The 16,639-nt window shown below is 44.0% G+C and overlaps 1 protein-coding gene across 1 annotated transcript in view; it reads left to right on the forward strand.

The window, feature by feature from the left end:
- The first annotated feature begins 4,345 nt into the window (after window positions 1-4,345).
- RRP12 (ribosomal RNA processing 12 homolog) overlaps window positions 4,346-16,639 on the forward strand; it is a 1,372,062-nt gene continuing 1,359,768 nt past the window's right edge. Inside the window, exon 1 of the mRNA XM_069611582.1 lies at window positions 4,346-4,566. Coding sequence (XP_069467683.1) covers window positions 4,428-4,566 — 139 coding nt within the window. The 5' untranslated portion in view covers window positions 4,346-4,427. The remainder of the gene's footprint in view (window positions 4,567-16,639) is intronic.

Genomic DNA, 16,639 nt, shown 5'->3' on the forward strand with positions numbered 1-16,639 from the left:
ACCGGTGGGCCATTGCCGCTTTTGAGCGACAATGGTATGCCGTGGACAGCAAATATTTTCTCTAGGGCTGTTGTGACGGATGATGCATCAGTGGAGTTGACTGGTACGACCTCCAGGTATCATGTGTATTCGTCTACCGCTAATAAGAGGTATGCCTCATTGGCAATCATGCAAAAGTCCACGCTCACTGTGTCCCATCATTATTCAGTTCTGGGTGGGCAGGCTATGGGCTCTGGTGGTCTTTGCCAGGTGGTGGCTATGCATGATGCACAGGTCTCCACAAGGGCTATGACTTTCTGCTGTATGCGTGGCATCCATACATGTGATTTGAGGAAGGCCTGTGTCTTCATGATCCCCTGTTGCCCTTCGTGCACGTGTTGGGGTGCTCTCTCTTGCAGGCTGGAGAGTATTACGATACGATACAGACAGCTCATGTCTGATCCCAAATAGTGCTTGCATCAGCTCTTGTGCTTGTGGTGTTCAATGGGTGACGGCTGTGAGAAAGGTTTTCCATTCGCCCGTCAGTATGGCCTCTTTGGTGATTTGGAGGCAGGTGTCCTTGTTTGTTTCCAGTGCTATTTCATCCAGCCTCATTGCTTTTTGCTTGGCACATGCAATGATATGGCATACATGCTCTTCTGTCTCTTTTGTTGCTTCGCATTCCGTTACGGTGGCATATCTTGTGTGCCGTGACAGGAAGTATGCTGGTTGTCAGCCCCTGCTCGATATTGTACTTTCAGATCGAACTGTTGCAGTTGGAGCATCCAGCACTCTATTCTGGCAGGGGGGTGTGAAGCAGACCCTTTGAAGATTGGGACTAAAGGCTTGTGGTCTGTCATTAATTTCATCGGGTGGCCCAGGTTGCATATGTGAAAATGTTAGAAACCCCAGATAATAGCAAGAGCTTCTTTCCCTATATGGGCATAGTTCCTCTCTGTTGGAGTGAGCGCCCTGCTTGGCAAAGGTGATAGGGGCTATCATTTCCTCCCGATCAGTCGGTGTTAGTACTTCTCCAAGGCCAACTGAACTGGCATCGACTAGCAGTTCTGTTTTCCGTGGGGTGTCAAAGAAGGCCATGGTGGCATCGCTGGACAAAAAATCTACTATTTTATGAAATGCTGTCTCTTGTACTTTCTTAGTGAGTTCTTGCAGTGGAATGCCGATGGTGGCTAGGTCAGGGATGAATCGCCTGCAGTACATTGCCATGCCTAGGAAGCTGCGGGCTACAGTTGCGTTGGTGGGAGCTCGGGCATTTTTGATGTCGGCAACTTTGTTGGTGTCTGGGGGCACCCTTTTTTCATTGAATACGTATCCAAAAAAACATAGTGTTGACTTCCTGAATTCTCATTTTTCCTCATGGAGTTGTCAGCCCAGACTCATACAATCGCTGGAGCGTTGCTGCAAGTTGTTTGTTGTGTTCTTCGTCAGTTTTGCCGTAGACTAGTATATCATCACTGACATTGGTGACTGCTGGTAGGTCCTGGAGTGCTTTCCTGATTTTATGTTGGAATACCTCCGCTGCGGAGGAGATTCCAAAGTTGAGCTGGCTGTATCTTCTCAGCCTGAGGTGTGACGAGAAGGTCATGATGTATCTTGAATGTTTTGCCAAACGGATATGGTGGTACCCTGATCTTTAGTCTAGTTTGTTGAATACAGTGGCACCAGTGAGGTCTACGATGAGTTCATTGACCATTGGGGTAATGTGCCTTTCACGCGCTATGGCCACGTTGGGAAGGTGCATGTCAATGCAAATTTGTACAGCTTGTGGCTGTTTGGGCTTCGCTGTTACGACCATGGGGATACCCATGGCGTGGGGCCTGTGTTTTTTTTTCGATTATCCTGTTGTCTTCAAGCTTGTTGAGTTCATCTTCAACTGCTGTTCTCATGTGAAATAAGACCTGTTGGTGTCGGCAGTTGGGCAGCTGAGTAACGTCTCGATTCTGGCGCCAACCATGTAGATATGTGTTTTGCAGCTTTTCCTGCCGTAGGTGAGGGTAGTTTTGAAGTATCCTAAGACCGGTAGGGGTGTCTTACATTCATAGGTGAATAGGTCTACAGGTCTGCGCCGCAAGGTTGGTCTGGGTGGAGTTTATCAAACTTTATAGTTGGCATTACATTTACCGTAGCACTTGTGTCAATCATCATTTTCACAGGGATGTCTCTGACTGCTAGCATGCCGGTGCAGTGTGATTTGTTCTTGTGTGGTTGGTTCCCACTGACTGGCTTGACTTCCGAGATCATGTGGTCCTTTTCTCTTCTCGACTTGTGGTAGTGGTTTGTGTGGTTCAGGGAAGGTTCCCTACTTGATTGGTCACCGTCATCGCTGCTGCTGTCAGCGTCATTCCCTTCGACTGCGCGGGCTCGCCCTCTGTGCTTGTCACAGGTTCCATCAGGTTTTTTCCGTGGGCAGTGGTCTGTGTGCCGTGGGGGAAAGGGCAGCGCATTTATGGATCTTGGATCACTTTTCCATTCTCAGCTTGTTCTTGTCGCGGGTGTTCTTTCGTTCTGCGGGAGTTGAGGTATAAAGACGTGTAGTGGGTTACTTTCACACATTTGTAGTGGTGCCATATGCTGGGAATGGTGGTTCTTTATGGTGTTGACCGCCACACCACAGGCAGTCTTTGGGTCTGCTTACTGCGGGCCCATGTTGGGGTGTGTTCTGCCATAATGCGTTGATGATAGTCATGCTGTTGTTTGCCGTTTCGGTGTGGAGTGGTAGGCGGCTGATCATTTACACCATTTCCGCCACATGCTTGTCCGTCCTTTCGTGTTGTCGGCCCATTGTGAGGATGATCTCCAATGGGAGATTGGCCTCCGATAGTATGGTTCTGCAAATTTCTCAGAGGAGAGGCCATGTATGACCTGTTGTCTGACTGCAAATTCTTCATTGGGGAAGTCGCATACGATGGCCATTTCCTGCAGTCGGGTGTGGAAATGGTCAATGTTTTCCTGCAGGTGCTGTCTTGCTTGGCTCATTTTGAAACATTTAAAGTCTGGGCTTAGTTGGGGTTTGAACTTTTTCGTTAATATAGTTTTTGCAGAGTCATAGGGGGTCATTCCGACCCTGGCTATAGGGGGTTAACGGCACTGATAAGGATGCCGGTGTTGTTAACCCCCTACCGCCCTATTACGAGGTCCCTTAGCGGGTCCCACCGTGGCCGGTTGGTTCTACCAGCCGCCCTTAGCGGGACCCACTAAGGGACCATGGAGCTAATAACGGGCCTGCAATTTGCGGGCCCATTATTAGCTCCTTCCACATTCCCATTTGAGCCCTATTAGGGCTCAAATGGGAATAGGGAATGGTTTTTGAAATGAGGACTTACCGGGTCCGCATAGGTCGGAATGTCCCGGTAAGTCCCCATTCCGACACCACGGACCCGGACCCGAGTTTGGAGGCAGCCATGGTGCTAATAGCACTATTTTGTTTTGAAAAATAGGGAGTCTCCTGCCTAAATCGGGAGGGTTGGCATGTATGCACTTTACCCTGGAGGCTCGCACTTACCTTACATTGCACTTCACCTGTTGCTCACTCCTGAGCACCCCAGCACCTATCCCATTCCCCCGCCCTTCTGCACTTGCATGTTCTGAACACTCACAAGGCATAGTAGGTTTTTCGCCTCCCCCACTGTATTTACATAGCTCTCAACCAATTATGTTGCAAAGGCGGGTGAAAACACCCGATTTTATTTTTGGCGGGTGAGAGGCCCATTGAAACGAATGGGGGTGAAGGTGGCTTGGCGGGTGAGTCAGCTGTTTGCAAGGCGGGTGTCACCCGCCAAAAGCGTGTGAGTTGAGAGCTATGTATTTAATATTTTGTATGTATTTTAATTGTTTCTCATCACCTTGTCCCCTCTCTTTTGCCCTGTGGGCACTTTTAAACAGTATGTACTTCCTGTGTAAGCGCCTAACAAGTGAACAATAAATAAATAAAACGGATGTGTACAGGGACGAGTAAGAGTAGGAGTAATGAAGATTACGGTACGTAATCCAGACATTGCCATGCATGGCTATGAAAAAAGAGCTAGGTGCTACAATTACGCCTGTAAAAGAATTGACACTATCATTCAAAATGAAATACTTGAGGTAGCAATACATTATTTTGTAGCGCTACTTAAAATTATAATATAAAATGATTATATGTTCTAAAAAACATAATAGATATGTATGCACGAAAAAAAAGTAAAATTATGCTTTGAACAATATATCTAATAACAGTCATTACCTTGGTTTAATGTGCGATATCGTTCAAGAAAATAACAAAATACCATTACAAGATGGCAACTACGTTTCTAGCAGCCCATGTTTCTGCAATCAGCTGCTATGTGTGTGGCCTTCTTTTATGTTCATGGACTGAAGTGTTTGCATGCACGTGTGGTGAATTGAGTCCTTTTCCCTGCTGACACTCTGCCTCTCAACCTCTGAACACCATGGGGAAGTCGGGGAAGTTACGCTCAGGCACTGCCGGCAAGCTGAAGCGCTGGAAGAAGGGTCATAGCAGCGACTCCAACCCGGTCATCCGTCGGCACCGTGAGGCAGCACGGAGCAGGTTTTTCAGCCGCCCTGCCGGTAGGAAGAATTAACATGGGTGAATCGGAGTGTGCGTTGAGAACACGCTAGGATTGGTACCCTACAGTTCCTTAATGCTATATCTTGGCTTTCTATTCATGCCAGCGTGTTTGTGAATTGAGCAGCAACCAGAAAAGCTGAGGGGTTCGGCAGAAATGCTCCGCTGGGCCTGGGGGATGTCTTGAGGGATACTGGGGCACTGGTTGCATTGCAATGTTATTCTTAGCAAATGAGAAGTACTGGGTGCGGTTGTAACACTGGGTGAGTTAAAGCTGCTGAAGGTAAATGTCACCTGAAGCCAATAGTTGCTATGCGAGCGTTGTTCTGTTGGGTGATTTTTAGATGGTACACGACTCAACCCAATGTGGTTTCTTGGTGTTGAGCCAGCCCAAGTTACAAATGCTTCAAGTACTAAGCAACATTATACCGTTTGACTTAAGAACCAGTTTCAGCATCCATGTAGTTTTCCTGAACGGACGATCGTGTATCGTTTGCTTCCAGTGGGCATCACATGTTCGTGCAGTATGTTGGTTGGTAGAAATGGGTGTGTGTGTGATGGGGAGGAGGGAGCCGAACCACAACTGTTTGCATCTAGGATGCTTTGCGATAGTGTCAACATAGTGGCACACTTTAATTTTGTGTGGGCAATTTGGGTTTTGAATCGAAACCAAAAAATAGCGTTGATTCACTTGTGAAAGGACAAAGTAAACTAAACACTAAGAATGTACCAACCTGTTTGCCCGATTCACACGTTTACTTGTTTCACATAATGGATAACCGTGATCGGTGTGTTTAAAAAAAAAAAAAAATTCTGGTGTGTTCCCAACCTCCCCCTGCCCCCATGATGAAAGTTTGAGAGTAAATCAACTAGTCCCGTTTCACTTGTGAATAGCACGCCTGGCCCTGCCTCATTTCATTGCATTCTGCTACATATACATTTGCGTTCATAATGGAAAAGCAAAACGGCAAGTGCCAAAATGCAAAGGACCCTTGCAGGATGCACAACTCGCTGCTCACATGTAACATATGCACACGCTATCATTTTCATTATTGAATTCTGAGCTGCAACCTTCAAGTTCTACAGAGTATTCAGGTGTGAACCACCCTTCCATATTTGTTTTCATGCTTGTAAATGTTTAGTACTGCATTTAATAATGGTGCAAGTAAAGTACTCGTGCATTAACGCAAAGAACAAAGGGCACGGCCTAATCATCTTTGCCGAGGTGATTAGTCCTGTCCGAAAACTCATTAGGTTCAGGGTCTTCATCCCCAACCGAATTAAGCCATCAGCCAATTAGTATCAAGGCAACTTCTGAAAATGAATCTCAAACTGTCTACCTTATGCCACGCACATGGAAGACAAGCTCTTTCAAGAAGCTGGAAGATGGCAGACCAGTTCTTTCAAGAAGCTGGAAGATGGCAATCGGAAAACCCCCCAAATAAATACATCTTACTAATAAAGTAGCATTCAACCCATTAAAAAAGCTGTATTGGCCAAAGTAGACCTAAAAACGTAAGTTGACTGCACTCCTGTTTGACTCAAGGTAACTAATGTTAGGGATTTTGTCAGGTGCTATTACATAATTTGTTGGTATTTTAGTACCATGGTAAAATGGTGGTACAGCGTGGATATGTGATGCCTTATATGATGTCACAAAACTCCCCTCTAATACCTGTATCTTACTTGGGGTCAACTCTAAGGGAAGGATAGCCGGCTTTGTACATGTGGGAATTCGGCAGTGCTAACTGTCACTCCAGTCCCTTATCTACAAGACTGGACTACTGTCTTGGACAGATTTGGTCAGAAGACACTTCCTTGCTAGAACCCCAAACTTTACCTCCTGTTTTGCCACCCGTGGTAAAATGTTACCTCTTTGGCACACTAGGGCTATTCCCTGTATTTTCACACCCTCTTTGTCATTGAATACACTTAGACATGGAAAACACAACCCCACTGATTCAGTTTTAAAAATGCCTTTTTTTAATGTACTATTGTTTGAAAACAGGTTATGCGGTATACAACATTTAAAATGCGTGACTAGCCTGTGTTTAGAACAAAACATTTGCATTTTATCTTACCCAGACCTTGAGTTCTGGGGCAATTGGCAGCACATACAGTCTAAGAAGAAACAAAAACAGCACAACAGTATGCCAACTTTCTTTTCCGCGTCTACACTTCAGCAAATGCTAAAAAAACAAAACTGTTCCTAAAGTGACCACTTAATCCTGACTGACTGAAAAGATAAACAGTTATTCTTACACGCTCCTCAACAATACTCAATTCCAGCATGTGAGACTTCTGCGCTGTTCTCATGAAATGAATTATCAGCACGCAGAAGTGTTGCGAATTCCGCAGCTCTGCCACCCAAGAAGGACAGTTCAAGGCCCAGCTTCATGGAAAATCTTGCACTGCACGATTCTGCTTTCTCTGCCTGCTGCTCTCCGTCCTTCTCTGAATCACTCCACTCCTTTCAGCTAGATTTATACCCTAACCCTGTCAATCTCACTAAACCTGTATACACATCATCCGAGCGGATCTCTCTGGAAGTTTGGCTTCATAATTTTGTTTTGCAATCTTTAATTTCCTTTTGTGCAATGGCACTCTTCACCAGATCACATGTTTTCACAATTTGTTCAATTAATCACAGGCAGCAAACTGCATGCACTTTATAATTCTACTGTAAACAGCACATTATTTTGCCATTTCATCGTAAGCATTTTGCACTGCTTTGTTAATGGTAAATTATTCATTAATCGGAAAGTGTTAGTTGGGTTAATATATGCAAACTGGACAAATAACCTTTCCACTCTGCAGTGGATCATTTTAAAGCCTGCTTAATGTGCATTTCCATTTGCTGTCTGTATTTTGTATTCAGTTTACTGCCTCCTCTGAATGTAATGTCCCATTTACTGCCCCTCATATAGTGTCCCTAATCTCCATTACCTCTTCTCCTCCATATCCCTCCCTTTTCTTTACTGCAGGAGAAACAAAACGGCCTTTCAAAAATAAAAAAAAAAGTGTTCTCCCACTTGAAGTGTCCATATTGCAAATAAATGCCACACATATTGAACCACAGACGTCATTAATTATGTACATACTCAAGCTTCACGGAACAATTCAATATTTCCACCCATATATACATCAATGATGTTTCAGTACATAAATAAATGGCATACCATTTTCTGATTTATGTTTAAAAAAAAAAATAAATAACGCACAATCTCATCTTTATCAATAGTCCAATCTCCATTTTGGTGGAGCACAGCAATATGCTTCATATGCAAAGAATGGAAAATAAAATGAGATTATTTCATCTTAGTTCCTGGTACCCAGAATATACAGGACCACGTCGCCGGAATGTCCTGTCCATTATTCTCTGCACTACAAAGACACAACACTGTCATCAGCAGAACTTCTCCAATCTGGCACTCCATGGAATATCTTTCACAGGAGTCATCTTTATGGCATCTCGGGCTCCTTATCTTAACCTCCTTCTCTCGGCCCTGGGGCTTTCCCGGGGCCTCCGATCCCGTGGCATCCTCCAAGGGTCCAGCGCTCCAAGGACCCGGCCCTGACGGGGCAAGGAATTAGTCTTCTATAATAAAAGGAAACAAAACAAATTAAGTACGTAGCATAACACACTTTTCTATCCCTCTTCTGCTGCAATGTCTGAAAGTCAAATTGGATTTATATTATCATTATGATGGCTCCATGGGGTTTACTTGCCACACTGGAACACCTGAAATAAGTTCATTATACAATTTTTAAAAACATACATTCCACATCATACAACCACAATAATTTCAGAAATGCATTCAGTATCTCTCAATTACATTGGAAGACAGGCATGTTTATCCTGATTCCCCTGTTAGCTCAATTCATTTTTACTCTGCTCCCCTTATTTCCATTCAACTTGTCTCCATTTGCTCCAATCTTCTCACCTCATGTTTCTGGTGGAAAGGCTTGATTTGATTTACATGGACAAATTGCTCCATTGTCATCTCGCCCTCCTTTTTAACTATTCTGTACACTACAGGGGGAGACCTTGTCTATGATTCTAAATGGCCCTTGCCATGCTGCAAGAAACTTAGTTTTAATGCTCATTTTTGCCAAAATGGAACTTATATACCTGATCTCCCACCTTGTTATTCCCTTACAGGTGTCTTCCTGTCATAATGTTTCCACACTATCCATGGCCTTCTCCAAATTCTGCTGCTCAAATGCATGTTGTAAGTGCTTCCTCAACTCTTCCACATATTCGTGAATTGTGGAGGCATTTACAAGTGTTTGCTCATGGGTTCTGTACAATAAGTGTTGTGGCAACACAATCTTTCTCCTTGTCAGTATTTCATGAGGTCTCAGATTTGTTGATTTAGCTGGGGCCGATCTAATGGCCATCAATACTAAGGTCAGCCAAAGATTTCAAATATAACCTGCCTCAGCTACACGTTTCTTTAGTATCTCTACTATAGACCTATTGTTCCTTCCCCCCACCTGCATAAGGCCTATATGAGATGTGCAGTTTCCTTTTCACACCCAATATTTGCCAAACCTTAGTCATCAAGTCACTAGATTCTATCCTTTGGGGTAACCCAAATCTTGAAAAGATATGATTTATCAGTAACGTGGCTGCTGTTTGCACACTGCAATCCGGTGCGGGAATGCATTCCACCCACTTGGACATTAGACAAACCACATTTAATAAATATTTATTCCCTCTGGCTGATCTTTTTACAGGCCCGACATAGTCGATTTGCAAATCAGACCGTGGAAGGGTCACACCTCTTTTCATTAATGGAGCTCTATGCATAGGTGAAGCAGGCTGAAATTGTGCACATACTAAACACCCTCTGGTGTATAGTTCAACATCTTGGGACATATATGGCCAATAAGCATACTCTTTTAAAATGTCCAAAGTTTTTTGTGAACCCGTGTCCTGCAGTTATTGCATTGTGTGCATGATGTAACATCAGTCCTCGAAATGACAAACGCACCACCCATTGGATTTGCCCTGTTACAGATTCTCTAATCATCAATCCATCTTGTAACCTAATTCTCTTTTTGTTCTTTAACAGTACCCTCAACTCGTCTTTCCCTTTACAATCATTTTTTTTGCATCTACCAAATGATTATAAAATAGGCCTAAAATTGGGTTTTCTTTTTGGGCTTTCATTAGGTACTGATCTGGGGTATCATAACTCCATTGCACTACAGGCTGTTCGACTTCTTTTGGAGCGTGTGATCGCATCTACCTGTATCTCGCCAAGCAGGTGTTGAATGAGAAACAACTCTCCCATTACAGCTCCAATTATCTGCTTTGTCATTCCCCCTCCTTGTCCTCACCTGGCATCTTTAAATGGCCTCAGATTTTTCTCGAGTGTATTATTAGACCATTTTCTGACACTAGGTTGTCTTTGGCTTGGATCATTTCCCCATGTTTAAGAGGCTTTTTGTTATATGTGAGCATACCTTCCACCCAGGTAAATATTCCACAAAACTATTTTGCGCCTAATCGGAATCAGTCGAAGCACTATCTAGTTTATTTTCAACTGCCGTGGCAATTGCCTTGTAAATGGCAGCAATCTCTACTACTTAACTGCTCTTAGATCCAATTCTCATACTCACTCTTGGAATGTTGTCACACTTAAACCAGATATTTCCTATTCCTGCTACCAGTTGTTTGTCCGTATTATTTTCCACATAATATGCAGACCCATCCACATACACTGATGGTGCACCCCCTACATTCATCCTCATTGAATGCTTTATGGGGAGATTGTTCAAATTGGATTCTATTTCTGATTCATTGGGTGTACTTTCAGCTGCACAATCATGCAGGTCCGCCAGCGCCTGGGCAATTGGGCTCTTCTTATTTTGTCCATATTTTACTTCCACAGGGAACCCCTGTAATGCCATGTCCAGGAAGTAATTCTGGACTGTGCCAAATTATCGGGCCTAATTCTTTTACTTTGCAGAAACTGTAAGGGTTGGTGATTTGTTTAAATAATTACTCTTTCCCCTTGAATGATAGGACAGAAATGCTGCAATGTCCAGACAGTGGTTAGGAGTGCTTTCTCACATTCACTGAATTTAGTTTCCACCTGGGATAACGCCTTGCTTGCATAAGCAATAGTTTTATTTAAATCGTGCCTCTGAGATACTACAGCTAACAGAACATGCATTGGTTCTTTATGGGATAGGCCAAACATGGCGCCTTCATGAGAACATTCTTTCAGCCTAGTCACTGCTTTACACTGCTCTTTTTACCACTTTCAGGGTGCACCCTGCTTCAATAATTTGGTTAAAGGGTGTGTAATCTCTGCATAGTTTAATACATTTCCTGTTATATCCTGTCATCCCTAATAAGCTCTTCAATCCTTTCAAGTTAGTAGGATCTTTCAACTTCTGTATTGCTTCCACCTTTTTCTTTTGGGGATTCTACCCATTCTCAGTCACCTCGTGGCCTAAGAAGTTGACTTTCTTTTTACACCATTGTGCTTTCTGCAAAGATACTTTGGCTCTTGCCTTCTGTAACTGGCCAAGCACATGTTTTATCTCATTAAAATGACTCTTCAAATTCTCATTTTTACTTAGTACATCTACATAACCTATTGTCCCCCTCTCTGCTGCATCTGGGAGTGCCTTCCTCAAAAATATTCCGAATTCACTCCCACTATTGACATAACCGAAGGGTGTTCAGGACCACGCATATTGGGATTTGTTGAATGAAAATGCATGTCTTCAGGCAGTGGCACACACCAGTATCCAGCTGTAAAATCCAATGACCCATGCGAGACTCTGAAACAAGGAAAAGTGTCTACATCTAGAGACACTCCCATCCCCTGCACACCATTGATACTGATACACTATCAGTCAATAATGAGTGTAATCTTCTAATAAGTCAGACTTTAATCAAAGTAAACAGTTCTAAGTACTGTAAAAAGCACTTCAAATCAACATAAAGGAATAAAGGCATTCAATACATAGAAATAAGCCATTGATCATGAGAAGAATACATACAAATTAGCAACTGAGATAATATACAATCCAAATTTTCAAATGATGAATTTCGTGCTAGTTAACTCGGATGCTCTACGCGTTTCGGGGAATAACCCCTTCTTCAGGAGCAAAGTAATCTGAAAATGTATTCAAGACTCTGATCAATAAATGGAAGTGGCCACCTGGAAACAGGCACTCTCTTGTTTAATTCTCGTAAGTCTGCACAAACTCCATTGGCCATTAGGTTTTAACACACCAAAAATGGGCGTATTTGATGTGCTATGAATGGGCCTAATGATCCCTCTGGATTCTTAATTCTCATCTAATGATTCCAAGCATGCCAGTAGCACCGATATTGACGCACAAATACTGGTTCCCTACTGTCATGATGCCTGCTCCTGAGGAGCCAGGTCAGGCCCAGCGTCCCCGGAAGCAGACTTCATACTCACCAAGCAGGACCCAGCAAACCCCTATAGGGGCTCTTTGGACCATGTCCTGGCGCCTTTGGCGCCAGGCTCATAAAAGGCATCTGTCCTGGCGCCATGGGCGCCAGGCTCATCATGGCAGAACATATGGTAATGCTTGGGTGAACTCACCTGAAGCAGACCATGCTGCATACTCACCCGAGGCAGACCATGCTGTCTGAAGCTCCAAGCCAACTAAGGCTGGGGAGGAACTATTTTCTTTCAGGAACTCTTTTCTTACTCGGGTGGGGCCAGTGGAAGAACACTCACCTGAAGCTTTTCCAAGGCTATTTAAACCACGCCCGGATGGCCACACGTGCTTCGCGTTATTCTGCATCTGCAGCAGGACGCTCACCGAGTCGGCCCCTGCATCCTGGCTCCTGCCACGCCCGCCAGCACCTGGAACACCTGCAAGGAGAGCAAGGCAAGCATTAGGACATTACCTACCTTCATCCAGCATCCGGATTCTTGCATCCGGATTCTTTACTCCGTCGATCCTGCAAAAGAAAGTCAAGGGTTAGAAACGCATCTCATCGCTCGCTGCAGCGCCGCTTCCACTTACCTTCACGTGGCGCTGTCTAGCTCTTCAGCGGTCATAGGCGACATCGGCCGCATCCCAGCACCTACGGAAAAGAAAGACAATAGTTAGAAGCGCTCCGCTTCTCACGCTGCCGCGCCGCTTCCACTTACCTTCACGTGGCGCCGGCAACCTTTTCAGCACCCATAGGCGACATCGGTCGCATTCAAGACCTACGGAGAAAAAGGACAAAACAAGGTGAGCAACGAACTAATTGCAAAAGGACAGATTACTCACCTTGAGTCTTACCTGAATTTTGTTGGGACCTCAGTTCCCTTTTCGGGTTGGAGTGGCTTTTCTGGCTTTTCCGTACCCCGGCCCCTATGGGGAAATAAGACGCACTCATTAAGGTGTCGGAGCAAACCACTACGGCACACCTTTATTAAAAGTACTCGCCTGAGCTTACCTCAGCGAATCCATTCCTCCACACGGATTCTTCACCTAGTCCCTGAAAATTAAACAAAGGCCAAGGGACAAATAAGACTTGATCTTTTGAACTATATACTTACGGCAGCATTTTGGTAAAGGCAAGCAGACATCGAACCCTCGCCAAATCCGAGATCCAGTGAAGTAACTGGAAATCTACGCGCCCCTGCGTCAGAAGCAGGATGGAGAGCTCGTCCATACAGAAATTAAGGTGAGAGTCTGCGGAAGGCACAGCTAGGGTTCGAGGAGGGTGAAAAGGGGAAAAAAGGGGGAATCTCACACACAATCTAGCAGACAGTTAACTCCCTTTTCCCATCTACAGAAGGATTATTCTACGGGCCAGACAGACGAGGTTTGGGGGACCAGTCCAGTCCATCTTCCAAGCACTATGCTTTACCGTGGAAGAAGTTGTAGCAGTCCAGAGCGGGTCGGCGCCTCCGTGGGAATCAGGTGAGCGTTACACCTACCATGTCCCTCTGGCAATGTGGCTACATGCAGATGGGTTAGGCCGCAATCATACGCGTCTTTGGCAAAAACCTCCTTAAACTCCATAAATATTTTTCTCAACTGCTCCCTCAAATTTATCTGTACATGCATCTGCAGCCTGAATCTGTTCCTCTACCATTTTTGAACATTCTGGGAAATCCTCCAATGGAGGGATTTCTGTACTCTCCTCTGACCTAGTGGCTGTATCTCTTTGCACAGTAGACACATTTAAATATTTTGGAATCTTGACTTTCATTTCAACATGCTGCTTTTGTCTTATTTTCGTTTAAATCAGTGTGCAATTATCTTGGTCACAGCACACTGTCTCACTTGATTCATAAGGATACACCAATTGAATTTTAAATATTCCTTTAGTTTGGGACTCCAAAGACTCTGGCAACTCACCCTGCGCATTCACAATTACTGCATTATTGAAATCTGCAGTATGAGATTTTTGTATTGCCATTCCTAACGATGAATTATCTTCTCTTCTAAATGAACATCCTGGCACCCCTTGTTGTCCACCAGGACCTTAATGGGTCCATCCCCAATCTCTACAGTGGCGTATATACACATTCAAGCCCTTGCTTTCTCATGGATTCATTTAGGCACACAAATGCATCAGAATACCTCATCTGCTGTGTCCTGGATTAATGGTCGTATGAAGACAAGTCGGCTCAGACCAGGCGTATTTAAGCAAGAGATTACAAGTGTGAGGAGAGTATTAAACACACGTTCACTTCTAATACAGGAGCCGTTTTCAAAGAACAAGCATCGACACATGCTCTAAAGAGCAGAAGCTCCATTGACCACACACTGAAGCGTAGTCCGCATAGAGTAAGTGCATCATCTGTCTCTTGGCTCTAAACAAATGCGATGAACCCGGTTTGATCATTTCCTCTTTCTAACCACAGGATAGCGGCTTCTTGTCTTCAACAGCTAGGTTTTGCACCTGGCACATCAGATAAGAGGCCAAAGGCAGGGAACACCATACCAAAATAGAAGTACACAGGTGCACATAAGCCAACCACAAGTGACAGCTTCCTGTTGTATATGAGCTCGTAGCAAAGTCAAGAGATGCTTCTGCACTGATAAAGCACCTTTGGCCAGGAAGCATGATATGCAGTTAAAGTGCCCAAAGCTATTGTCGCGCTTAAACCCCTTCAGAAAATGCATTCGCTATAATGACAGTTGAAGTAGGCCAGGAAAAAACACTGCGCCTTGCCTGTTAGTCAAGCAGAAGCCCATTCTTTCGAATGGAAATAATCGAGGGTAAATAGCAGCATCTGTCACTTGAATTTTTACATAAATGCCACATATAAACGGTGTGACCCAAAGAACAAAAGCAGGTTCAGACTCTAGCCATTCTTCCAGGCCAAGGAAATGACGCACATAGTATATGTAGACTTAAGTCACGCGTGTTAATATAAAAAGCACAACGCACTAAGGCAAAAGGAGAACTTGGCGGCAGCGAGCAGAGAGAAAGCGAGATCGTAGGCGGCTGGGAAGAGCCTTCGATAGCAGGTCAGAGCAGCAGGTCCTCGTGGTCACTTTGCATTCAGAACAGCAAGACCTGGAGATCGTGTGTTTGAGTTTGTTGGTTGAACTTGTTTGCATATGTTAGACTGACAGCGTGCTTTATTATGTCACTCCACTCCTGATCATACCATAGCATAGCTTAAACTACATAACATGAACCCCATGACTGCTCAAGCTGGTATTTCAAGATGATGAATTGTAGTTTACCTCTGTTAAAATGCAAATCATGTTTTCAGCTTATGCAATAACGCTCTTTATATACATGACGGTATGTTATGTTTCTATTGCTTTTATAATAGCAGGTTTAAGGATGATCAGAAGTGATAATAAATATAGTGACTTGCTACCTTCAAGTGTCAGCTTCATATTTTTGAGCAATGCTTCATAATAAGGTCTCTGAGTCAACACGAACTACACAATATTTTCTGGCTGTATTTTTGTAAAGTATGACAAGGGGTGCAGAACTCGGAACTGTCAAAAGCAATAGGCCGAACCCCTGAGGCGCCTCTCATCAAAACTCAAGACTTGTGATACGGTGCACACTCCACACAGCCCTGCCTAGGGACGGAAAAGGGGGGCGGGCAGGGAATCACGTCCTAAGTAGCAATCAAGTCAGCTGTCCCTTTCTGTGTTTTTAGAATTATGATCACTTGCCTGGTGAATGCAGGAATGGTAACAGCCTTTTTCACGTGCAGCTCAATAGCTTATGGTAACATCTGTGCACAATGATGAGCCTGTCTTCAAATTCAGGTGCAAGCCCCCCCAATCTGGATCACACTTTGTGATTAAGGAAGTCCAGCACATACGCATTCTGTGCATAATGTCATGTCCCAAATAAAATGTATTCTGTGCCCCGCTCACTAGCCACACGTTGTGACAGATGTTTTTTGGAGATATATATATATATATATATATATATATTTCATATTCATCTTCCTATGACTATTCCCTGAGTCCGGATCATCCAACACAAAAATGTGTTGGTTTTTTATTATGAATTTTGGGGTCTCCTCCCAGTCAATTATTCGCTGGAGTATTTTCTCATTAATGAAACTTCTTTCCTGCTCCAGTGCTAAAGTGGCTTCTATCATTTCATAATTACCATTTACACTGATGGCGATCTATGGCTGCCCATTCTGTATTTCAGAAAGAGTCGAAATGTGTTTCTTTGTTCATCTCTGAAGTGACAGGTGGCTTGCATTTTTCTTTTAGGAAAAAGCGTGATGTGTTCATCTATTTCTGTTTGCCATTTTTTTCTTGGGGTCCAAATACATTTCTAGAGACTGCTTTTCTTATTCACCTCGCATTTCACCCTAACACATTAGAATGACAGTGACACTAGGCACACGGCCATTCTGAAGATAAACTTCTACCGTATCATCTGATTTTAGCCACTGTGTGGCATTCTTTTATACATTTGTTTTGTGACCTCACCTTCTTGGGTCTCAATGGCTTTTTGGCTAGGGATCATAAGACCCCATTTACCCCATCAATGAGGGGCGACAACCTCTTCAGGCAATCTGTTCCCATCAGAAACGGTATTTCACTGATGGATGTGATCAACACTTCCTGTGTTTCCCT

Source organism: Ambystoma mexicanum, chromosome 8 (genome assembly GCF_040938575.1).
Source record: "Ambystoma mexicanum isolate Mex_15411 chromosome 8, UKY_AmexF1_1, whole genome shotgun sequence".
Lineage (NCBI taxonomy): Eukaryota > Metazoa > Chordata > Amphibia > Caudata > Ambystomatidae > Ambystoma > Ambystoma mexicanum.